The 24,396-nt window shown below is 36.2% G+C and overlaps 3 protein-coding genes across 4 annotated transcripts; 2 read left to right on the top strand and 1 right to left on the bottom strand.

Annotated features, from left to right (window-relative positions):
* The first annotated feature begins 663 nt into the window (after nucleotides 1–663).
* On the top strand, nucleotides 664–16,920 carry LOC104892611 (serine/threonine-protein kinase BLUS1). Of its 2 annotated transcripts, XM_010678592.4 has the most exons (23): nucleotides 664–1,221; nucleotides 4,529–4,783; nucleotides 4,882–5,006; nucleotides 5,111–5,155; nucleotides 5,708–5,789; nucleotides 5,881–5,949; nucleotides 6,391–6,561; nucleotides 6,647–6,712; nucleotides 6,929–6,997; nucleotides 7,280–7,351; nucleotides 7,431–7,492; nucleotides 9,196–9,453; nucleotides 9,957–10,093; nucleotides 10,210–10,304; nucleotides 10,375–10,410; nucleotides 10,496–10,555; nucleotides 11,056–11,157; nucleotides 12,843–12,891; nucleotides 12,984–13,042; nucleotides 14,418–14,482; nucleotides 14,609–14,660; nucleotides 16,147–16,264; nucleotides 16,351–16,920. In XM_010678592.4, the coding sequence occupies exons 1-22, from the start codon at nucleotides 1,048–1,050 to the stop codon at nucleotides 16,213–16,215; spliced, it is 2,172 nt and encodes a 723-aa protein (XP_010676894.1). In that variant the 5' UTR covers nucleotides 664–1,047; the 3' UTR covers nucleotides 16,216–16,264; nucleotides 16,351–16,920. The 2 variants fall into 2 exon arrangements, with proteins under 2 accessions (XP_010676894.1, XP_010676893.1); XM_010678591.4 differs by having other exon boundaries at nucleotides 665–1,221; nucleotides 16,147–16,920.
* A 1,070-nt stretch (nucleotides 16,921–17,990) lies between these two features.
* LOC104892610 (hypothetical protein) lies at nucleotides 17,991–20,244 on the top strand. Its single transcript, XM_010678590.4, has 6 exons — nucleotides 17,991–18,188; nucleotides 18,301–18,528; nucleotides 18,614–18,693; nucleotides 19,391–19,466; nucleotides 19,556–19,678; nucleotides 19,760–20,244. The coding sequence occupies exons 1-6, from the start codon at nucleotides 18,066–18,068 to the stop codon at nucleotides 19,901–19,903; spliced, it is 774 nt and encodes a 257-aa protein (XP_010676892.1). The 5' UTR covers nucleotides 17,991–18,065; the 3' UTR covers nucleotides 19,904–20,244.
* Nucleotides 20,245–20,554: 310 nt separating this feature from the next.
* On the bottom strand, nucleotides 20,555–22,487 carry LOC104892609 (hypothetical protein). Its single transcript, XM_010678589.3, has 3 exons — nucleotides 21,936–22,487; nucleotides 21,110–21,449; nucleotides 20,555–20,931 (listed from the first exon to the last, which is right to left on the bottom strand). Exons 1-3 carry the CDS (start codon nucleotides 22,341–22,343, stop codon nucleotides 20,750–20,752), a joined length of 930 nt encoding a protein of 309 aa, XP_010676891.1. The 5' UTR covers nucleotides 22,344–22,487; the 3' UTR covers nucleotides 20,555–20,749.
* Between the last annotated feature and the right edge of the window lie 1,909 nt (nucleotides 22,488–24,396).

The raw sequence follows: 24,396 nt of genomic DNA, 5'->3' as shown, positions 1-24,396 counted from the left end.
CGCGTCATTAGCGATCTATACATTAAAGCACTCTACAACTTCACACAAACTCTACTTACAAAAATATCACCTTTATCATATATTTTTGGTCCTAAAATCACCAAAAAAAAGACTTTCTAAATTTATTACATCTATATCTATATATAAATCTAAAACCGAGACAAACAAATACCATGCTGTTACGTACTCTCCCTTCCTCCCCACAATCAAATGAGACATTAAACAATAAAAATGTATGTTTCAAAATTCGAACCTATGACATCTCTTTTAATATGCCAACTACACTACAATATTCATGTTGATTTTTATAAAAGAAAAAATTATTTAAAGACTAAATATTATTTCTATTTTTGAAAATACAAATACAGGTGATTAAGGATCTGTTCTCCCATCTTATTTTCAGTTCAGTTCAATTCAGTTCAAACTTCAGTTTAGTTCAGCTTTAGACAATATTTTTACTCTCACATATCACATTTCATTTCAGTTCAATTCAATTCAGTTCAATTGAGTTCAATTCAATTCAATTGTTTTATGGCGAGGAAAACAGAGCCTTAGTAATCCGAGCGATTATTCGGACAAGAACTAGTTACATTCTAAATCAAAATAACATTACCATAAAAACCCAATAATCTGCCACGCTAACTCGCCCAAAAATCGGCCTTCACGTGTTATCAACTAAATCAACGATTCTTTTGTTGCCACGTCAAAAGTAACCCCTCCCTAGCCCTTAGATCACCTTAAATATCAGTCAACGGTGTCCGTATTCTACACCTCTCCACCAAAAAAACTCGCAAAAACAAAAAACCCAAATATCTCAAAAAGGAACAAAAAAGATAAAATTAAAATAAAATTAAAAAAAAGTAGGTGGTGGTGCTGCTAGTAAATAACAAATCCTATAATCTACACTAATTTGGAGATATTCATTTCAGCAGTATCAGTATAAAAAAAAAAGCTTTGAAAGCTGATTTTTGATTTTTGTTTTCGATTATTTTAATTGAATACCACTAGTGGTTTTGAATTGAGCGGTTTTCCGAGCGGTTTTAGGGTATGGGGAGGTCCGGTAATGGTATACGGAGTTATTCAGTGAACGCTACCGATTATAATCTTCTCGAAGAAATTGGATTTGGTGCAAGTGCCACTGTTTTTAGAGCGATCTATCTTCCTTATAATGAGGTCGTTGCTATCAAATGTTTGGATCTTGATCGATGCAACAGCAATTTGGTTCGTGTTCTTTTGATTTTAGTTTGCAATTCATTTTCTTACTTTGTTTTGATTGCTGAATTTGTTTTGATCTTCAATTTCTGAATTTTAGGGATTTTGATTTGGATACGAATTTTATAGTTTTTAGTTAGTTCATAGTTTAATAGTGAATTCAGTTGTTAATTTTGGTGTTTGCATGATTCGTTTTGCTTTTTCTGTGGTGTTTTGTTGATCTTATTTTAGCTTTATGAATTGTAATTGTAGCGGATAATGCAATTATTCAGTTTGTCTGCTAATTAGAATGTTGACGATAGTTTTGCAGTTACTCCTTTGGAAATTGAGATCGTGAAATGTTTCCCGCATTTGTGAACTTTGGTTGCATGCATGAGATTTCTTCTTCTTATTATTACATAGGTGCGAATTCTGCAAGTGTTGGACATTTTGTGTTAGTTGGACATTTTGGAATAGTGGGACTATATTATGCTTATTACGCAATAACTCATAATTAAGGATGGGTCATGGACTCATGGTTCTTTCAAACGACTATTTACAATAGTTGAACTATTATATTTGAGGGAAGGTGATCCAAAAGGATGCATGCGACTATATTTTCTCGATTAAGGAAGTGTTTTCTAAGGATGGTACCAACTACCAAGATGCATATCCATATGGCATGTATGATATGTGATGGGCGTGGGTGGGTAGGCAAGGTAATTGGAGATATGGGGTAGGAGAGTGGTGCGGTAATTTGCTCAAACATGGTCTTATTTTAGGTTTTGAGTGGCGGAAGTAATGATAGTGCTAGGTCTCTACTGTCTAAGGATGAGTATGCCAGGTTTCATAGAGACGGATTCACGGATATGGGTACGGGTTCAGAATCAGGGACGGAAAACAGCGAGATTTCAAAATTTTAGGAATGAGTATGCGTACCAATACAGGATACATATCATATTGGGTACGGGTACGCGTACGAGTTCGTGACCTAGAAGTAGTACCCGTGCTACATACTTGGTGTTGTGCTGTTGTGCATTGAGCTTTGACTAGTTTTATCATTCATCCAAACTTCATGGCTAGGGAGCTTCTTTTTGGCTTAAGGAAAATGGCAAATGATGGCCTAGCAACTTAACTTGTACAACTTTCGGAATTGTTGTGTCAAAAGGGTTTGGGTAGTATTAAAACCCTTTTAGCTCCTTCAAACAATATTGTCATTTGTGCAACACGACGTACGAGTGATTAACTAGCATATGGAGCATTAGTTGCTAAGAGATATTGAGAACTATCCAGTATCTAGGGCAAGTGCAGGACACACGTTATTGCCTAGTTTCCTGGGCTCCTGGTCTAATTATGGTCTTCATTATGGCGCCATTTATCTTTTCTTGGTCTCATCTAAGAACGGAATATCAGTTTGATTATTTCCTTGCAACAAGGGTTTGCATAAGCAATCAACACAAGTTGATGTTATGCCTTGTGACAAACTATATTTTCAATGTGCCTGTTGACAAATAAATATCCTAGTGATCTCAATCTCAAATAGAGTCCCTCAAATTCAGCTGCAAGTTCTAGACATGTGTCATTGTTTAGTCATCCAGGCTTTAAACCTAGCCGTCTATCGCTATATGAAGATCTTGCATGCTTTAAGTCCTACAGAACTTGACCATGTCCAGTGGTGCTGTCTGTTTCTGAAGTTTTAGTCAAGGTACTTGACATGAAACGAAAACTTTGAGTGGTATATTGCTCAACACCATATTGCTTTCTTGTACACTGTTGTTTGCTTATAATTTTTTGTATTCACATCTAATAAACTATTATGCCATTAGGCTAAGCTGTGCTGTCATATCTTGTTTTTTTGTGGAATTGCGAAGATTGGTTTTGATACCTCAATTGTTGTTTCAATCTATTGCGGGGTAGATATCTTGAGTAACTTTCCATCATTCCATGGAATTTCAATCTCCTATATGCAACAAGAAATAACGCAAATTCAGGACAGCTTGCTCCTGACTATAGAAAGCTAAGCTTATTTTTTGAGATACATAGTACTTCTTAGGTTAGTTTGGGTCTGCCTGGACTTGGGTTTACGGACAATTGAGCATTTATATTGAGTGATCAGGGAGTGTTTGTGGTGAAAATTTCACATGGATGACACAAGGTGCATAGATTTTGGTGATCAACTTTGAACTTGGAAGCTAAATGGTTGAATTCGGATTCAAGTAAATGAAAAATAATGGCAATGCATCTGCCATCATGGCCCTGCCGACTGTCTTTTAGTGATTCGGAAGGGGGAGAGAGAGGTGGGGCCAGGGAGGAGGGTGGGAGGGAAAGACGATAAGTGAGCAGGAGCTGTCGTTGGGGCATGGAGAGGGAGGAAGTTTTTGCTAGAGCTATAATGAGACTATGAGAGATAGAGATGGCGAGTGAGAAGGGTGGGAACATTGGAACTGAGCTCTCCATTTCATTTTATCTTTTCGGTGGTTCGGGGGGGGGGGGTGCGGGAGTTTAGGTTGCATTTATTATAGAATAGGGGGAGTGTATTACTAAAATGATGGTCACTATGCATGATGAACTTTTTGACCTTGGAGAGCAAATGGGTACACAAGAATAGATGAACTATGGAGGGAATAATTTATCGATACAGATGATCATGTTGTTATAGACTTGGTTTACTGAATAAACTACTTCTAGTTCTGAAAAAGTATGTTTCAACATGTTAGAGGCTACACCGATAAACAGGTACAATGCACACTGATGTCTTAGCGCGAGGATGTTTAGTGATATTGATTTGTGTTTAAGCTCGTCATCGTCACTAATAAATAATGAACCAGAGACAAAGCTGAACTGATCAAGAGAGCTTACTGTAACATATACCCTAGATTTGTATGAAATTCTGCCAAGTTTTAAGGGTTCACTTGGATGAAAGTTTCCTTCGTAGATATAACATCATCCTGATGTGACTAACGAGGCTCTCACTGTTGGATTTGATATGCACTGTCTTATTCTTTTCTAGACCTGCAAAGAGACTCTTTGAGCCTTTTGTGTCGTATCAGGAAAATGTAAAGAATCAAGTGGAAAGAATATTCTTTCATTAACTTTGATTCCAATCAAAATTTGTCCCTTCTGCTGAATGAAAATTTTCTTTAATAGAAAGAATCTATTCCATACCTCTTTCTGAATGGAGAGCTTTGCATCTGTTGGTGACTGGAAATATTATGAATGCCCTTGGAACAATGGTATTGCTGACAACACATTTTTAAAAATTGTTTAGGCTTCGAAAAGCTAGTAGATTTCATGTGATATTATCGCTTTAATTATCAGATATGTTGTTCTTATGCAGGACGACATTAGGAGAGAGGCACAAATGATGAGCTTGATTGATCATCCAAATGTAGTCAGAGCATATTGCTCATTCGTCGTGGAGAGAAACCTGTGGGTTGTAATGCCATTTATGGCTGAGGGTTCTTGCTTACACTTGATGAAGATAGCTTACCCTGATGGGTTTGAGGAACCTGTAATTTGTTCCATCTTAAAAGAAACTCTAAAGGCGTTGGAGTATCTCCATCAACATGGACATATCCACCGTGATGTGAAGGTTGTTTACTGATGCTGTATAAATTAAAGTATGATACATCACACATGTTGAATCTACAAACATGCTGATGGTAATTGCTATGATATAACAATTTGCAGGCTGGGAACATCCTACTTGATACTAATGGGCTCGTGAAGCTTGCTGATTTTGGTGTCTCTGCTTGCATGTTTGACAGTGGTGATAGACAACGGTCAAGGAATACATTTGTTGGAACTCCATGCTGGTGGGAGCAGTTTGCACAACTTGCTATCTCTATGTATTGCTTTAGTTTGAAGAATTCTTTCCGTGACTGATTTTCTCTACATTTGATTTATACTCTGTTTTCAGGATGGCCCCTGAGGTGTTGCAACCCGGGAGTGGATATAACTTCAAGTAGGTCTATTTTTAGATTATATATTCGAATTGTCTTTGCCAGTTGTGAAATTTTCAGAATATAGTGTTCTGCTGCTCGTTTTCATAATTAATACGACAAGTATATATACTTTTGTAATCTTAAAACCAAAAGGGAAACATGGTAGTTATACACTTATACTGGAAATCTTCTGAGGGGACTGCTCCAACCAAGAGGACTCAAGTCGATACTCCAATTGCTAGAAATTCTACGACCAGGACTCGTTATAAATTGGAAGATTTTGTCCCCTTATTAACTTGTTAGTTTCTACCTATATTAGCTCATCTGTTTTACGAGAATGGGTACAGAATTGCAATTTGCTGCCTAGTATTGTTAAAGCAGCTCATAATTATACCACTGACATGTACCAACTCGCATTTTCGGATTGCAGTTCGTGAAGGATTTAGCAACCTAGCAAAACTGCTTTCTAATCGAAATTATGCAATGTATTTTAACTGAGTTAATTGTAATGTACTATACGTTATAAAAGATTATGTATCGAACATGTTGCTGAGTGTACTTTGCTTGTTCAGGGCTGACATTTGGTCATTTGGAATCACTGCACTAGAGTTAGCTCATGGTCATGCACCCTTCTCGAAATATCCTCCCATGAAGGTGTTACCTTTTTTGTTTTCTTGATAACAGTATACAAACTAATAGTGATGCGGATTTCTAACTTCTTTTCCTTGTTTAATTTCATATATAGGTTCTGCTTATGACTATACAGAATGCTCCACCGGGACTTGACTATGATCGTGACAAAAAATTTTCAAAGGTTAATTATTTTTTCGTATTAGTAACTTTAGCTTTATGTCGTTTTTCATTAGTGTTACTATTGTTTTAGTAGATCAGACAAATATGATTTGGGGTATTTTTGTCCACCTATAATGTATATTTATTTTTTTCCCTCTTGGCTCTTTCCTTGTAAATTGTAATGGTCTGTTTTTTTGGATTTTCTTTTACTATGAAAGATAAATCTTGGCCTATTGATTACTGTAATATGCTACCTAGCTCTCACCTCACATGCCTGGTTGAAGTAGAGGTTGTCGAGGCAAATAGTAGGCTGTGATTTGTACTTCTCATAGACATAATTTTATTTAACTTTATCTATCGATATATCGTCATTGAGGCCTCATTATAGTTCAGATAGTATTACTACCCTTTTTATCATTTCGAACATAAATATCTAATTGGAGGTTTTCTTGCATTTTATCAGTCTTTTAAAGAAATGGTTGCAATGTGTCTGGTGAAAGATCAAGCAAAGCGACCTACTGCAGAAAAGCTACTTAAACATTCTTTCTTTAAACATGCCAAGCCGCCTGAGCTTTCGGTGAAGAAACTGCTGGCAGACTTACCCCCACTATGGGATCGTGTGAAAGCCCTGCAGGTCAGCTTGTTAATTCTCCGACCTGCTGTTTTAAGTCTTTTCTTACATGTTATGGGAGTTCATTTTGGTTTGTTGAATATCACAGCTCAAAGATGCTGCTCAACTTGCTCTTAAGAGAATGCCTTCAGCAGAGCAAGAGGCTATATCACAGGTATGCATCTATCTTGGAATTTTAGTCTTACAGGCTTTAAGCACCTTCATCTATTATTCTAGAATCTAAAAAGTTATGAAATTACTGTAAGTAAACGTTTTGGATATAGGTAAACAAAAGTTAAAGATTTCTCTTTCTAACTCTCTTTTATTATGTCAAATAACATATCATATTGTCCAGAGCATGGTTTAACTGTTTTGTACTCGTTTGCATCAGAGTGAGTACAAGAGAGGTGTTAGTGCCTGGAACTTTGACGTTGAGGACTTGAAAGCACAGGCTGCACTGGTGAGTAATACATTACTCAGTATCTGTAATGCACCATGGTTAATATTGGTTGATTCACCAGTGACCAGAATAACCGACTATTATAAGACCAGGAATAGAGACTAAGTTGTCATATTTGTCTCACAGGTATAAGATATGTGTTTATCTGCACGTATTTCCCCACTTTATACTTCCCCTCATCACTGATCTTATATTTTCTTGCGTCACTGATCTTTTGAAACTGTTTGGCTTTTAAGTTGGAGCCTTTTGCCATTAATCTGAACTGTAATGTTTGTCTCTTAGGTGCAAGAAGAAGATGATTTGGCAGAAATTAAGGAATCCGATGAAAGTGTAAAATCTGCTGCTGGCAATAAGGTGTGAATAATATGAGATGTTTAAATTCTGAATATTGAATTGATCCTTATCTTTGTTATGTGTTTGTCTTACTTGTCAGGATGCATTAGACTCTGGATCTTTTTCAGGAAGATGTATTCCCCCAAACAGTTCCGCTCGCAGGTAGTATGTACTAAGGATTGAATAGCCTGCAAGTAAATAATTCAAGATTGGAATGCTAGCCCCTCAAACAAGATTAATTTGCTTTTCTAGATGTGAAATTGATATCTAAAATATGTTCATGCAGAGTGATTATTTAAATGTCAATTGGTTATAAGTGTATAGAAAACTATGTTGTGTTATTCTTTTCTTCCGGGGGGGGGGGGGGGGGGGTGTGTGTGTGTGTGAATTTGTGAGAAGTACTTCTGTGCCATTTTCAATAATTAATTCCTTACTGTTAAACAATTAAAAGTCTAAGGCTGTGTTACACAATTGGTTCTATAAATCAGAAGCTTAGAATTTATTTCTGAGGATCAAGGGAGGTACAGATAAGCGGGCATCCAAGTTGGGAAGCTTTGATAGTAGAAGTAAGGGGAAGCTTGAGACATGGAGAAAGTACATACCAAGGGAGGCAATTGGCTTTTGATTTCATATATAGGCGGGCATCCAAAACTGCAGTGTCATATTGTGATGCTTAAATTTAATCTATGCAATCTTCAGATAGTAATAATTTGCCGCGTGCCAAGTTGATACAAGTCAGGTACAGATAAGCAATCGTGTAGGCATTAAAATACAATCTGTGGGATCTACAAATCACAGAGAGAGATAGAAAGGGGAATCGAGTAGGCATGTTGATCTTCAGTAGCTTTGATAGTAGAAGTAAGGGGAAGCTACAATGATCTGCTGGCTGCATGGTCTTGAGGACTGTGGCAGATGATGATGAGAGATGAAGATGAATGGTTAGCTTAGAACCACAACTTACAGAAGATCTGCTAATTATTAATTAATTAGATGGAAACTATCAGATTGGTGCTAGTGATCGTTATTAATGGTTAGATTGTCTGAGGTTTCAGTTTCAGGAATGAAGGAATGAGAAGATGACTAGGGAAGGGAATGAGTGAAAGAAAGAAGGGAATGGAGAGAGGGGAAGGCAATGGTTAGCAGTTCTATTAAAATCAAGAAAGTGGCTGAATAGACATTACTGATATCTATCTGCTGGTACTTAATAAATAGCCATGTCTGTTCTTTAATACTATTGTCAACTTTTCTGTCAGCTACTTATGTGAGGTATCGATGTCATTAATCTTCAAATGCTTTTTGAACATGCATGCCTAGATGTTGTAAGTTTTCGATAATAATTACTTCCTCTGCTCTTTTTCAAGTGCAACACATACCTTTTTTTTGGGAATTTCATATTGGTTGCAACATTTCTCTATTTGGACACCCAAAAAGATATTTCTCTCTCTTGCTTAGCATAATGATTAATGACATGGGCATATAATACAAATTTCATCCCTTTTCTCCATTTCCTTAAAAAATGTGCCCAAGTTAGATGTTGCAATTGATTAAGAATGGAGGAAGTATGTTTATAGAAATTATCAAGTAAATACCATGTCCTTTTGTGTCGAACACTCCAAATTCATCAGGGAGGCCCCATGTTCCATGTCCAGATACATACTTGTAACTACTTCTTACACTTTGTAGTAGCAGGCGTCTTAACTGTAGCTGAAAGAATTTCCTTCTGTAGTCTGATCATGGTGAGGGAGGAGCCTCGCTACAGGCCCTGTGATGTAAATATGTAGATGGAATCATAGGCTGATCACGGTGCAAAATGAAGTTACTTTTAAGCTGGAGATTTTCATATGGTTGACCCCTTGCTGTTGCAGAGAACAAGGTAATGTTGATGACGCCAGCTGTAAAATCACAACTGGAAATGAGTTATTAGATTCTGGCAGTCCTGGCAAAAATGTTCAAGAGAAAGATGGGGTGGATCTCGATATAGTAGCATCTGATGGTGAGATGTACACAGCGCAAGTGAAGGACAACTCTCAAGCAGTGAAAGGTCGTCAAAGTCAGAGTGGGCCACTGATGCCTGGAATCGTGCTTGGACAGACATCCACCGAAAGAGGCCGTGTCATTGAAAGGTTGATTCTAATTCATTGGCTATATATTTCACTTTTTCTGATTGATGAAAGCTTTCCGAAATTATAGGGAAGCGAGGAACGGAAAAAAATGATGATGATAGCTAATTAAGACTTGTGCTTCAAGTTGAAGCACAAACACTTATCATGATTTATAATACATGTAATCATGTTTGTTTTATGCCTTGTGTAATGCATACTCTGATTAGGCATTTAATCTATGATTTCATGGCAAGAATGACCACTAGGTCCTTGTCCCTTGTTTCCAGTGCATAGATTTTTACAAATTAATTTCCTTCTGAAATTTGAATATTATTTGCGGGCTTCTTATTTCTTGTACATATCACATTTTTTAAACCCAGTAGAGGATTTAAATTGTATTAACTTGATACCCAAGCAACACTTTTGGGCATTTTACCTTGCCAATATCTTTCCTCTATTTCCCAAGTATGTTTCAATTGAAGTTTTGAACGTTGAATTTCTGGCGAATTTGTTTGGATCAACAGGCCTGAAAATGAAAATCAGTCTGCAGCAGAGAAAAGTAACCGAGGCTCACGTAGGGTTCCGAGCTTTAGCGGCCCGCTGATGTTACCAACAAGAGCTTCAGCAAATAGTTTGTCAGCGCCGATTAAACCTTCAGGAGGTGATGTATACCTCTTAAGCTTGCATATTTTCCTTAGAAAAAGTGTGGTGGCAATTTTGAGCTATATTGTACCTGTACGTTGCACAATAAGTTATTTGAAATTATTGTGGCTTTAGGATACAGAGATTCTTTAGAAGATAAAGCGAAGGCTAGTTTGGTTCAAATAAAGGGCCGTTTCTCCGTAACATCGGAGAGTTTAGATGTTGTCAAGGTAAGGGTCTACAATTACGAAAAATTTGTCATATATTGTGTTTGATACTGACACACAGCATTTTTTATAGGATATGCCAGCATCTACGTCTCGGAGATCTTCACAGGTAAGTTAAATCCATTGCATGGAAATTGACCAAGTTTATGCCACTCCTGTGGTGCCGGCCTGATCATTTGTCCTGTATTTTCCAGGGCTCTCCTTTACGGAAGTCAGCTAGTGTTGGCGATTGGATTTCTGAGTCAAAGCAAACAGTATGCATAATATCTCTTTATCTTGATCTTTTGTGATCTCCCTAAGCATCCTTCTCTGAATTTCTTCTGTTGCTCTATTATCAGCATATGTATGTCAAGCGTGAATTTCTTGCACGATTCCTCTATTAGCAACTACTATATGCCTTCTTTTCCAATCTTATTTAGCATACAGAAATCTGTTTGACACAAAAGAAATGATATGGAATTCTGTAAATATTGCATTTTTTTTATTGTTGATGACATTGGAATATCTTGTACATTAATGTGCCCTTGCCATATTAAAGAGTCTAAACACTTAAGCTTATTAAGGTGGTCCTGTCAAGTTAACCGTTACTGTAGCTTCCTTGATGTTTACCACCATAGCAATTTGCAATTTGTTAGCTGAAACCTAGATCTAGATTTGTCTAAACAAGGTGACTCCTGTCTGTTGATTTCTGTGCTCTTCTCCAATTTAATAGCATTGTTGCACCTGCAATAATATGTGTAATAAATGTTGTCAGGTAACCAGTCTACCACCCAGAGACGTAAGCAGTGCTAATGTTTCTGCATCACTTCTCTTGCCTCACCTACAAAATTTATTTCAACAGACTGCAATTCAGCAGGTAAAGAATGAGTTACCATATCTTTTTTCCTTTCTTTTACTTGTATTAAATTTTGAATACAAGCAGTGGTTACCAATAGATTACGACCTTGTATACAAGTTTAATTTCACATACTTATTTTATATAATTAGCTAATACTTCCTCGTTTCACAATACATGCGCCATTTCTCATTTGGGTACTATTCATCAACCAAATTTTACAATATTTCTCTCAAAATTATGTAAGAAAAAACATAGTCAAGTGGGGTCTTGTTAAGTTCGTCTCTATGCAATGATTTCAAATATCAAATTTTTATAATTTTTACTTATACACAATTAAAGTTATTATTGTTGAAAGAAGAGCATTAGAGTGCGTGAAAAAGCAAATGGTGCATGTATTGTGAAACGGAGGTGTTCATCTTCCTTTGTATTTTTTTTATTGAAACACTGTTAGGGAACTCTATACTAACTTTACCTTAATTTAACATAAAGTCTATTAGTTATAATTTTTTAAGTAATCATCGTACACTGAATAATAACTTCATCCAGAGTTTGACAAATGTAAAAGATATATGTAGAAAGTAAATCATGTCTTACCTTATGAAATCCTGCTAGATGTTCAAAAAATCCAAAGAAAGAATTATGTGTGAATATGTATCTAATATTGCATAAAATACCGTACGCTCTTAATTTTTTTTATGTGATATGTGTAATATTATGTTAAAGAAAGAGTGAAAGACACTCTAAATGCTTACATTCTCGCATCCGGAAATGAAAGTGGCTGCATTATGATTTGGCAAAACAGAAAGTGAACTAATTTTCTACATTAGCAGAATAATATATATATATATATATATATATATATATATTGTTTATAAAAAAGATAGGAAATAATATTTTGGCTTTCAGAAAAAGTCAGATTATCAGTAGGTGACATTCCTCATTTTATTCAAAAAAGTTTGAAATAAACTTGATGAATTTGATGTGTCGAGCATTAAATAAGAAAATAACATCACACTAATAATTGTTGTATGCATTTTATAAGTGCAGCAGTTAGCAAGTTAAAATACACTTCATATCTGGGCTTTAGATATTAAGATTTCATAAAAGAAAACAAAAAATAGTGTTAAGAAAAGCGACAGCTCTACTGGCCCCTCAATGGATACAATGATTCCCTCTCCCTTTCAAAAGAAATAGATCGAATTGAAGAATGATCAAAGCTACTTTACAACAAAACTCTGCGAAAAGGATTGTGTTGGTGAAATTTATAGAATATTGCCAATGGTTTGCTGCGGTTATTACTTTAGTAGTGTGTGAATCAGGGTCTTTGTAACTTATTCATAACTCTAGGAAAATTTTGCTAAGATTTTCACTCAAAAGATGACCTCTTCTAAGTAGCATGTAGTTTTAGAGATTAAAACCTACCGAAGAATACTGTGAAGTATCATTTGCAGTCATTTCTTTCACGATAGTAAAAGTCTGAGAATGTGCTCTAGCTGGAAATATGTGCCTTTTTTTGTTTAAAATTTTATAAATAATTCAAAACTTTAGGAGGATTAGCTGACTCTGGCAAAAAAGTTCAGCTTTTCTCAGGTATTAACTACTATGTAGTTTCGGAGAGAAAATATTTCACAAGTTATTAGTTTAGTTGTTTGTATATAGATATAAAAAGCGATTGAAACTCACTGTTTCTCGTTGATGATCAGGATTTGATAACGAGCTTGTTAAGTAGCTTGCAATTATCTGAAGTAGATGGTGAGTGGATAATATGCCATATGCTTTTTGTATAATAATTACGTATTGGCTACTTATCGAGGTCCTGTTAATCTTTTCTGAATTTCTTGTAGCCTGTCAAAATGGAAAGCTTTCAGCACAGCCACTATCTAGCAGTCCAGAAAATGGAAATGTAAGTTATGAGGACCACCCTATGTCTATCTACTTCCTGTCAACAATATTGATCCTAGGCTGAGTTTAAGTTTCTAACTCATGTAACTCACTACTTTTATATTTGCTTGCATGGTTTTTTTTACTACTGCTGTCATTAATATTCCTTTGACATTTATGTGTGATCTTGCTGTATTGGGCGTAATATTAACTAATATTGATAAGTAGCATTTTTCTCTTAGAGCATACTGTTGCCTTTTCGCTTATGCATGTTACGCAGTTGTTTCAACACTTTGCTACTATTACCTGATTCACTGTATGAGAATGGGTACGTGAAAGCAATTCACTAATTAGTTTTGTGAAGTAGGCAAAGTAGCCCAAAAGTGGATCAATTTTAAGTATCAAATTATCAATTCAACATTTCTGATCGCATTTTGTGGGGGAATAGTGAATTAAGTAACATTGGTTTCACTTGTATGCTTCGGGCACAATTAAGAAGGTTGATGCGTAAGTCGATAGAAATGTTGACAATCCCCCTGCCTCGACCTCAAAATGGATGTACTTATGCAGCTTTGCAGTCATGTTTAAACTAAATTTTAATGTGCAGTATAACTTGCTGTTATACTATCAAATGGGGTTGATCGGGTTGGGCTTGGGCATAGGTCATTTTTTGGGTCGGTAATAGGGTTGGCAATGACGCGAGTCGAGTTAGGGTTTAGGTTAGCTTGACTTGACTCACTAACTTCTCGAGTCGATCTCGAGTTGAGCCGAGCTCACTCAAGTTGAGTACTGACCAAGCCGAGTTCCCTTGAGTCGATCTCGAGTAACTCAGAAGTTGTCTCATCTAATCAGTGCCACTAGGGTAGAAATTATGTTAGATTTAAGCATTTTACTTTTGGTGGTAATTGATAATTGCGTTTTCAAATTTCAAGTCGAGTACCGAATAACTCAACTCAACTTGCTAACATCTCGATCGAGCTCGAGTTCGATTCGAGCTCACTCAAGTTGAGTTTGACCAAGACACTCTCGAGTAGCTTACGAGTTGTCTCGTCTCATTGCCACCCGTAGTCGGTAACTTTTGGTATTGATTTGAAGTGTGCTTGTTCAAGACTCAAAGTGTTCGAGTTGACTCAACGTGGCGAGAGATTAAGATCCCCTCCCTATTTCTAATTTGTGTTCAATATTATAATTGTCTCAATGAATGTACAAAATACATGTCCCAAAGCAAGTCATAATTAACATTGACATTCAAAACATATGCAACCATACCGATAACCGCCAAATTCTTATACTTCCTCCATTAATATTAGTTTGGGTAAATTTTTGACAAGTATAATTACAATATCATCTTTGTTTTGACTTCTTTTTGCTACTTTCTAATATCAGCTTGTTTACAGGTTGAGACAGGTGCTTCAGAGAGGGAACGCTTGCTTCTAAATAAGATATCAGACCTTCAATCAAGGTTGGGTTACTTCTGTCCAAGTTCATTGCTTGTTGATACAATTGAGAATGTGTTTTTCCTTCTCTTTGTTCATCTTTCTTGACAAATGTCTTGTGTTGTGTTTTTTCCTGATTGGAACGTTTGCAGGATGGCTAATTTGTCTGAAGAATTAAATGCTGAGAAACAAAAATTTGGTCTGGTAAGCTCTCTTACAAATAATCTACCGTTTGAATTAGTTTTTCGAAGATAGGGGGAATATTTAACTAGTAGTATTTTATACTTGAATTTCTAATGCTCTACAAGAAATAGATAGTATAGATGAGGACTGAAGCCATGTGATTCACAATTACTATGTTGTTTTTCTAGGTTTGAGACTTCAAATACAATGTGACTCTATGTGATGCTTCAACTCTGTTGTCAACTATGATATGCTGAAAAAAAATATTATACTTCCTCTATATTTTTCAGTTGCACCATTTGCTTTTTCCCGTTTTCCAACACGCTTCCGAGACCATTAACATCTCAACTTGTGTATAAGTAAAAATTATAAAAAGTTAATATTAAGAAACTAGGCACGAATTTAACAATATTCTGCTCGATTATGTTTTTTTTTCTTATATAGTGGTAAGAAAATATATTCAAAAGTTGGTTGATGGTGGCCAAATGTCAAAGTGGTGCAACTAAAAAGAACAGAGGAAGTATTTTTACTAGAAATGCTTTTGTCTGCTAAAAGGTTGCCATTGATAAGATTCTGCTTGACTATGTTTTTTTCTAATAATGTTATGAAAAATAGTCAAGGTTGGTTGATAAATAGTGATTAGTGGCCAAATGTTAAGTGGTGCCTCTAAAAAAAATTAGAGGAAGCATTCATTACTAGAAATATTTTCATCTGCTAAAAGGTTGCCATGTTTCTAAGTTTCTGCTTGCTGTCACTTTATTACGAACCCCCTAGACTCCTACTACCTTTCACACTACAAGTTCTTCATGTGAAAAGAACTTCCATCAATTTGGTTTTGTGAGTGCCGTATAGTTCATTGGGTCATTCTGGGGAAGATTGCAGAAAAGGTGATGTTTTGTAGAGGTCATTGAGTGACAAACTTTAGGAGACATTTCTCAGCATGAGGTGAGAAACTTACTGCTTCTCTAGTAGCTTTGTCAGTTGCAATTGGTGTCATGAGTTTGCATGTTTTAGTTTCCAAAGAGCTTGTACTTCTCAGTTCTCACCCCCCCCCCCACCCCCCCCACCCCCCCCCACCCCCCACCCCCCACCCCCCCCCACCCCCCCACCCCCCCCCCACCCCCCGTAGATAGAGTCTATTATATTTGCATATTGATGCTTTCAAACAAGTAGTTCCAGGGTCAGGTATGCTGTTCTAAGCTGTAACTTGTTGCTGACATACTGTATTGTGCTGCTTTTTCACACTGATGATATTGGAAACTAGTGTTAGTTGGAATTAGTGTCAATTGAAGATTTTGGAGAACCTGATTATTCTAAAATGTGATTGGGAAATTTGTGTTAGTCAATAAGTCCAATTTTTTGCTCCACATTTCTCCCTCACATTTTTGCTGTGATGTAGTTTTAATAATAGTGCGGGATGACGACTTTGACAAAATGTGATTGAGAGGTCGATGTAATTTTCCTAACCTTTTGTACCAACATCGGTGTATGCTTGTTTGCATTTCAGTTGCAACAACAGCTGAATGCAGTCTCCACTCGGGAAGAAGATGAAGACAGGATCGAAGTGGTTACTTAAGGGAGGCAACTTTAGTTTCTTGTACAGTGCGAGTATAGTGTATATTCAGGTAATAGATCTTGAGCTCACAAACCTATACTTTGGCAATGCTATGAGAGTAACTCAAGCTGATACTTCGTTTCGGTGAATATAAAGAAGAAATAGCTGCTGGTCCTCCTTTCTGGATTTGGTTCCCATCCTTAGAATTACAAGTACGCATCAGAGATGTTTTTTCACAGATTGCTTGTCTTCTTGGGAAAGGATTGATGATGACGAAAATTCTTTTCTTGATTTATTGGTCTAAGAAGGGGATCTACAGGAAACTGATTCTGCAAAGTTTCAGTTTGCCAGGAGTTTGTATAGGCTATTTCAGAGACTTTTGTGAAGGTGGTATTGGTTTGTATTTTCATTAAATTTTTATTAATTATTTCTTCAATGGTTTGAGTAACATTATATTGGATGTTTATAGGTCTTAGAATAAGCTTGATGTGTATCTTAATTTTATCCTAAACAAGCCATGCATGGTTCTGAATGTGACGCTCGTGGTTTCTGGCGTTTGATGGGAATTATACTAGGTTCTTGTCGTCGTCGTTGCTAGGAAGTTTTGGATCTTGGAAAATCAATTAGAAAGAGTTACCATTGTGGATTATTTGCCACTTGGCTTTTGTAACAATTGCAGTAGTTTTGGCTTTTCAGAATCATGAAGGAGAAATCTTTTGTTCATAAGGGTGTAATCAGTTCTTTTTTCCCTTCCTTATTTGGTTGGATAAAAAACATGTCATTCTAATATCTCAGTCTTTTGGACGTCCGTATTTGCCAGTGATTAATACTTATATTTTGGCAAATTTCGGAATCCAATTTTTTTATGTTTGTTGGGAAAACTATAATGTTGGGATTGTCCTATAGTGAGACCGTTCACTAATTTTTGTAAGGCCAAGTTGAAACATAAAATTTAAGAGTACACAATTAAGACTTTAAAGTTTTGCTTTTCTTATTGTTAGGAGCACAAGTATCAGAACTTATTGCTAAGGACCTCAAAATTAGATGTTAATGTAATGGTGTTATTAAAAATTACATCAAGTTCTTAACTATATAGAAAATCAAAATCTAGGAATTTAACTAGTAGTTTAGTAGTATAAGGAAACACAAACATACTTTCCTTTTTCTCAATTTATTATCTTCTTCATAGTTTTTTTTTATAGCAAACCCATAATTTTAGAAACAATAATGGGAAAAGGTTTTTGAGGAGTGTGTTTCGGTCAATTGTAAGTAATTCAACAATAATGTCAATTAAGAGAAACTTTTTGGTATTTGTTTAAAATTGATAATAATAATTCATTAGCTCATGTTCATTTGTGCAATGTTGTTCTTGATATGTATTCTACATCTGTACGGATGTGGGTTAAAATTGTGGTTGATTATGTCCCATTATTTCTAATACTAGCTTGTAGGAAACACCAACACATTGGCTGGTAAGGATTGAACCCCAACATAATGAGGGGGTGAGTAAGGATCGAACCCCTGACCTCAAGGGCCAAGAGGGAGCGCTCTACCCACTTGAGCCAACTCCTATCCTTTTTCAAATAACGATGGTGGTTTGCTAAATTTAGCTTTTTTTTTTTTTTTTTTTGACATCTAAATAATTTTAGCTTCTATTGTAAATAACTTGTGACTCTTTAATAATGAAATAAATTTTTAAGAAAAAATATATAAAAAAATGCTTTTCAAGTATCTCTTTTTGTTTTTTTGGGGAGAAGGAAAATAAAATAATTGTAAGAATCATATTCTCCGGCGACGGTCGAAATGAAATACTACTATGAAAACAAAAAGAAACGTTGACCAACCTAGGCAACTCCAAAGTTTAGAAGCAAATGATCCCTCTCAATCTCACTCTCTCTCCTCCTTCACTTTCTCTCTCCTCTCCTTTCCTTCATCCTTCCTCTCTTCCTAAACTCACTCATTTTCATAACTATGCCCCAATTTTACTCAATCAGGTATATATATGCAGTTTCAATCTCCATTAATGCTTTTCTTTTCTCTTCAAGAACACTTGAAAACACAGAGAAAACCTACCAATTTAATCTCAATTTCTGTGAATTCTTGCAGAAGCAGAAGAAGAAACTGTTGCAGCTGAGAAAAAGAGGAATATGCAGGGCAGAATTACAGCAAGAGGCGCCTTTTGCGATTGCAATTGGCGCGTGTATGTTGAATTCCTTGTTATTTTCTGACACCAGCGTTTCTTCGTCGGAAGATGAAGACGCCGAAATTAGCTCCACCGATGCAAGATTTGCTATTATGACTATTATTAGTTTAATTCCATACTTCAATTGGTTGGTAAGCTCATACTGTGCAATACTATTCATAATCTTACATTGTTTTTCAATTTGACCAATTTTGATGGATTATGTGATGTTGATAGAGCTGGATCTTCGCATTGATGGATACCGGAAAACAACGTTATGCTGTGTATGCTATTGTATATTTGGCCCCTTACTTCAGGTTTGTACCTGTTTTCTTCTCTTTAATACTGCTTTATAAGATATTGTGATTTGTCTAGGGTTTGAGCTATTTTTGTTCTATCTTAATAAACGTCGATGAGTTTTGCTTTCGTTGTGTTGTTGCTGATGATTAAACTTGTAAGAAATAGTTCCTTGATCATTTTTTTTTTTGAATTATGGAGTATGATAAAGTTATACCCGATCTTCCAATGCAGTCTAACATGAACAGTAAAACGGTTAGTTGAGTTAGTGGAATGATTTTTAGCTAGTTGTAGAAGCAGCGAAGGATGTGGAATTGCTGTGGGATTTATGGAGATAAACATATGCTTATTGTGGATTTTTCTGTGTACACTAATATATCTAAATATCTAAGGAAGTAGGTCTATGCTAAATCAGACTGATTTCCTTAATTTGATCATATATAAGCATAGATAACTTGTCAATCAAATAGTCAACTGATTATAATCCAGTTCATTGGTCCAGACCTAAAACTAGGTACATACAAAGCAATGAGGGTAGTCAGTAGTGGTGACTGATGATTCTCTATGCGTTTCTCTTTGCCCTGGACCGAGATTTCAGATTTTCTTAAATTCTTTTTATAAAATGCTAACTTGTTTTTGTATCTGAATCTGATATTTTCATAGTAATTTAAAGTCCATGGCTCTTGATGTACACAATTTATCTTGGCATTTTAACAGGAGTAACTTGTCGATATCTCCAGAGGAGAGTTGGCTGCCAATTGCAAGCATTGTTCTAGGTGTTATTCATATACAGGTGCAAAGACATTTTCCTGATACCTTGAGTAAGAATGTTTTCTTGGCTTCTTCACTAGTCTTTGTTTACTTGGATATTTCCTTTGGCAGCTAGAAGCAAGTATTAGAAGTGGTGATCTTGACAGCTTCAATTTATTCAATGAGGCTGCAAAGGGTCTTGGTTTGGTGAAGAAACATAGTGGCGCGGAGGATCTACAGGAACTGTACAAGGAGGTAGCTGCCGGCCTTCTCATTCCCAATCCCAAAGTTCTTTAATTGCTTAATCGGTGTTCTGACTTCTGACATTTATGCTAGGGGTCAAGACAAGAAAACAAGAAGCTACTTTTGGGGCAGCAGTCGAAGGATGAGATTATAAAATGGGTAATTCCTAGAAAACCTTCCCAAGATCTGGAACAATTGGATGAAGACAGTGGTTCAGATGATGGAACGCATCACTAAGGAAGAATGGATAGTTACGAATACAACAGTAGCTTCTTCCTCAAATATGAGCAAGTGAAGTAAAATATGGCTAGGGCTAAAGCCATGTACATCAAGACTTCCTCAGGCCTGATACAATCAAAGAGATTAGGTTATTAAAAACAGCTTACTGGCATTTGCTTTCATGTGTGTTTTCTAGAACATCTTACACAATTCAGTAGGAAAACGGGCATTTTACATGATTTTGGCTCATAGTTTGCTCCTGTGATACCTTTCTGCTGTCAATCAATAAACATGTTTACTATGTTAACTATAGAGCATGGAGTACAAGTTGCCAAGTTGGATCCTTGCTTTTTCATCCACGATAACCCTTCTGTTAATATTTTTTTTTTAATTCCTTTGTAAATAACTTTTTCATTATTACAGTAAGGTTTCTGTCTCAGACTCCAAGGCCTTTGTTACAGCAGGGTGCCCAGAAATTTTAGTTTTCAGAATCTAATAATCAGGACCTACAGATAGATTTTACAGGTGCAACCGCGCAACTGTGTGAATACCTTAGTATCTTTTTGCAGTTGGCGTTGGAATCTAGAAAGATCGGTTTTCAAAATTTAATTTTTCAGGTTGATGGCAAGTTATAATAGCATTAATGATCCGTCCGCTGTCTGAGCATGCTGGGAAACAACACAAATACTTATGAATATGAATTTCTGCAATATACTACCATGCATACATGAAGTTAGAAGTTCTGAACATTCACATACAATCATTGAGACTTGAGAGTTAGTACTTTTGTTGCAAGTAACAACCTCGGTAAACAATTACTGTTACAGATAAGCATTGGCAACTCACTCAATTTGTTCCTCAGATTTAATCTCTCTCTATAGGAAATGGACTTATAAACCTCGATTTAAAGCAGAAATCCAAACTAACAGCAGCAAAAGTGAATATAAACAGATCCTGGAGCACAAAAAATGCCCCATCCACAGCATGCGATTGGAAACTTGCTGAGTTCAGTTCCAGAGGAGATCCTCCACTCATTGTAGCAAGACCTGGCAAAAGACAAATACGAGGAACGGAATTCTGAGAATGCCTTGAATTTCTTTTTATCCAAGCTAACATGTCAATCAATATCCTAACTTTTTCAATGCTATAATAGTTGAGATCTCATCAAATTTCTAGTATATGATAGGCTTGCTATTGCACATAAGAACAACCAAGTATGAGTACCTTTTACAACAGCAAAAGCTGCAGATGCCCCTGACTTAAGATGACTATCATCCAAGTCTCTTCTGACTGCATACCGGAAAGTGACACCGAACAATGCACAACTAGCAAATGTGACTCCTAATGGAAGCAACAACTCAGTACTGCTTGTCACCTTAGTGAGATAAATCGGAGCAGCTGCGAGGGTTCCTACTAAAGCAGCAACTGAAGCAGCTTTCACCGATTCCCACCTCTCTTCTTCCCGGCTGATTTCGCCCTTCTCTTCCATGTTAATAGATAAAGATCTTTCTGCTTCTTCAACCATTGCTCTTGCTTCTAATACTTCCTTCTGGCATTCTGCAATCTTAAATAATCATACAGTGTTACCAAGTTTACTACAGACTCCATGAGGACCAACTCAAACACTGTTTTACAGGAGTAGCAGCTCAATTATGGCAATTGGCAAGTATTATAAACTAAGCATCTCAACATCTCAGCTCTGCACGATTTTAAGTGTGAATTACTGGTATCCTAAAAGCAATCCCCTGAGACATTTGAATGAGCGTTATTTTTATGAGTAACCTCGTATATGCATCATCAGCTGATCAACAGTTGCTCTTCCTACACCCTTAGTTTTATTTATCAATAACCCAATATATGCAATTATGCATTACCAATAACATGTAGGCTGTATATGCCAATTACAATTAGTAACTCATGTTGCACCATCGACTGACTAAAACAGGTCATTGATGACAACCACTGTAAATTCACTCGCTAATACACTAATAATCATCAATTAATCATGCATAAAAAAGGAGGAGTAAAAAGATTATGTAAAGAGATAGACCTCAGATGCCTTGGCTTCGAGTTCATCAATGTATTTCCTCATCATTTGTGCTTCAACTTCTTGCCTTTGAATATCAACGAGTTCTTTCTTAGCAAGCTGTACTCTTTCAGAAGCCTTATTAAGCTTATCCAACATATCCCTATTTTCTTCTTTACCCAACAATTCTTCCACTCTTTTATCCACAATATTAGATAAGGCATTCTTCAAGCTGCCGTTGTCGCCTCCACCACTAGCACTGTCTGCCTGCTGGTTATTGGAGCTGCATTTCACCACCGCAAACATCAACTTGGATGGCGGATTTCTGCTTAAGCTCTGAATTCTGGGTAAAATTCGCCAGGATTGCTGAAATGGAGTTTTGGGTAGGAGAGAGAAACTGAGATTTGGGTCTAGAGCACCTGGCAATGGCATCCTGGCCAACTTATGTTTTGATTATTGACGTCAACTGTTTGTGGATGATTGATGGGCAGTTTCAGCGGCTTGTTTCCGGCGTTCGGATTTGAAATTTTAGGCTGTGGCCTCTGTCACTCTGACTCTGTCTTTGAATTGTGGTCTAAATATATCCTTATGATCTTGGAGCATGTTTGGTTCAACATTTTTTTGGTTTCGAAAATAAAATTAATGGTTATTTCACCAAATAATCCTAATAAAATTTTTTTTTCACCAAATACCTCAGTTTTTTTCAAAATTCACCAGATACCCCTAACTTTTAAAAAAATTCACCAGATATCCTTACTATTAACGGACGTTAGTGCTCTGTTAGCCTGTATTTACAAGTTTGCCATAAGTCAACTTAATTAGCCCTAAGTCAACTTAATAAGCCCTAAGTCAATCTAATTAGCCCTAATTAACCCTAATTAGCCCTAATTAACCCTAATTAAACCCCCAACCCCAACCGTACCCCCCAACCCCCCAACCCCCCAACCCCAACCGTACCCCCCAAACCCTAGACCCACCCCTCCCCTCCCCCTCGCCGGCAACCCCGCATACCCCTTTTCGGCAGCCCTCTCCCCTCCCCTTCGCCGGCAACCCCGCATACCCCTTTCCGGCAGCCCCCTCCCCCTTCCTCACTCTCCTCGTGCCTCCCCTCCTCCTCCCTCACTCTCGTCGTGCCTCCCCTCTCCCTCCCTCACCCCATTTTAGCTTGATTTTACATTTTACTAAATATTATTTTGGAGGTTTTCTATTTTTGATGATATGGGAATGTTTCATTGAATGAATTTTATGGGCATATTTTGTTGATTGGATGATTTTATGAAATCCCTGAATTTCCTTGTTCTTCTTGGGATATATAGTATGATTGTTTGAGTTGATGTTTAGATGTAATAAACTGCAATTATCTTCAATAATGAATTCCTATTTTGCTAAATATGCTTTTGAGTTGAAATCAATGTGCTTTTTTCCTGCCCAATTTGATTTACACTGTAAATTGTAGTTGACTTCTTTTTTTTCTGGATTCTTAAATCTTATTGTCTTTTGCATTTTTTTACATTTTCCAATTTCTGATAATTATTCTTAATTTGTGCTGAAGACACTTGACTATCTTGTACCTCTGATGATAGTTCTTTTGTTTACTTGAGAAGAAAATACATTTTGAAAATACTACCTCTGTATTTTTTTAGTTGCACCATTTGCTTTTTCACATTTGCCGAGACGATTCTTTGAACGTTAATATCTCTTATTGGGTGCAAGTAAAAAATATAAAAATTTGATATTTGGAATCCTCGCATTGAGACGAATCTAACAAGACCCCACTTGACTATGTTTTTTCTTATATAATAACGCGAGATAACTTAACAAAGTTGATTGATGAATAGTGCCACCAAACCAAATGGTGCAACTAAAAAAGTACAGAGGTAGTAGATTGCTTACTTTTATTGTCTTAGGGTTTAATCTATGAATTCTGGATTTATTTGTTCTTTTCACCTCAAACTAAATAAGTTTAAGAAAAAAAAATTATGATGAATTTTGCTGGCTATAGTTTCGTACTTGCATCGTTGGACTTATTTAGATCTCTCATGAACAAGAATTGTTATACCTTTCCTAGTTTTCCTCCCCATGTTGGCTAGAGCTTCTATTTCTCCATTTCCAGAAAAGATGCTTGTGTTGTGCTATGAATGATCAGAAATACTCGTTTTCGGTGTCGAAAAAGTCTCGATTTGCGTGCCAGATTAATTAATGTCAAAACTAACTACAACTTGACAAAATTCAATTAAAAAGTGCTATCATGTAAAAAAAACCTTAAAGTTCAGGGCTACCAAATATTAAAAAAATTAAGGACTACCATGTAGAAAACCTACAAGTTGGGAGCTAACATGTTGAATTTCCCTTTAAAATATTATTATATTTAATACACCACAAGAAATTTCTCGAAATATTTTCAAAATAAGATATTTGTATCATATAGTTGTACAACCTAGTTATATATATATATATATATATATATATATATATATATATATAT

This window comes from Beta vulgaris, chromosome 5 (assembly GCF_026745355.1).
Source record: "Beta vulgaris subsp. vulgaris cultivar EL10 chromosome 5, EL10.2, whole genome shotgun sequence".
NCBI classification, from domain to species: Eukaryota; Viridiplantae; Streptophyta; class Magnoliopsida; order Caryophyllales; family Amaranthaceae; genus Beta; species Beta vulgaris.
The sequence above is the reverse complement of the archived record's forward strand: the minus strand, read 5'-3'. Positions and strand labels throughout refer to the sequence as shown.

What these genes read in the sequence shown, in the direction of transcription:
- LOC104892611 (XM_010678592.4), top strand. Translation starts at nt 1,048, where the DNA reads ATGGGGAGGTCCGGTAATGGTATACGGAGTTATTCAGTGAACGCTACC. An exon ending in AGAGGCCGTGTCATTGAAAG is followed by an intron (nt 9,454 to 9,956) that starts GTTGATTCTAAT and finishes TTGGATCAACAG; the next exon opens with GCCTGAAAATGAAAATCAGT. An exon ending in CGTCTCGGAGATCTTCACAG is followed by an intron (nt 10,411 to 10,495) that starts GTAAGTTAAATC and finishes TGTATTTTCCAG; the next exon opens with GGCTCTCCTTTACGGAAGTC.
- LOC104892609 (XM_010678589.3), bottom strand. Translation starts at nt 22,343, where the DNA reads ATGCCATTGCCAGGTGCTCTAGACCCAAATCTCAGTTTCTCTCTCCTA. An exon ending in TCGAAGCCAAGGCATCTGAG is followed by an intron (nt 21,450 to 21,935) that starts GTCTATCTCTTT and finishes TGATTATTTAAG; the next exon opens with ATTGCAGAATGCCAGAAGGA. An exon ending in AGCTTTTGCTGTTGTAAAAG is followed by an intron (nt 20,932 to 21,109) that starts GTACTCATACTT and finishes GTCTTTTGCCAG; the next exon opens with GTCTTGCTACAATGAGTGGA.
- LOC104892610 (XM_010678590.4), top strand. Translation starts at nt 18,066, where the DNA reads ATGATCCCTCTCAATCTCACTCTCTCTCCTCCTTCACTTTCTCTCTCC. An exon ending in TTCCATACTTCAATTGGTTG is followed by an intron (nt 18,529 to 18,613) that starts GTAAGCTCATAC and finishes TGATGTTGATAG; the next exon opens with AGCTGGATCTTCGCATTGAT. An exon ending in TATTTGGCCCCTTACTTCAG is followed by an intron (nt 18,694 to 19,390) that starts GTTTGTACCTGT and finishes GCATTTTAACAG; the next exon opens with GAGTAACTTGTCGATATCTC.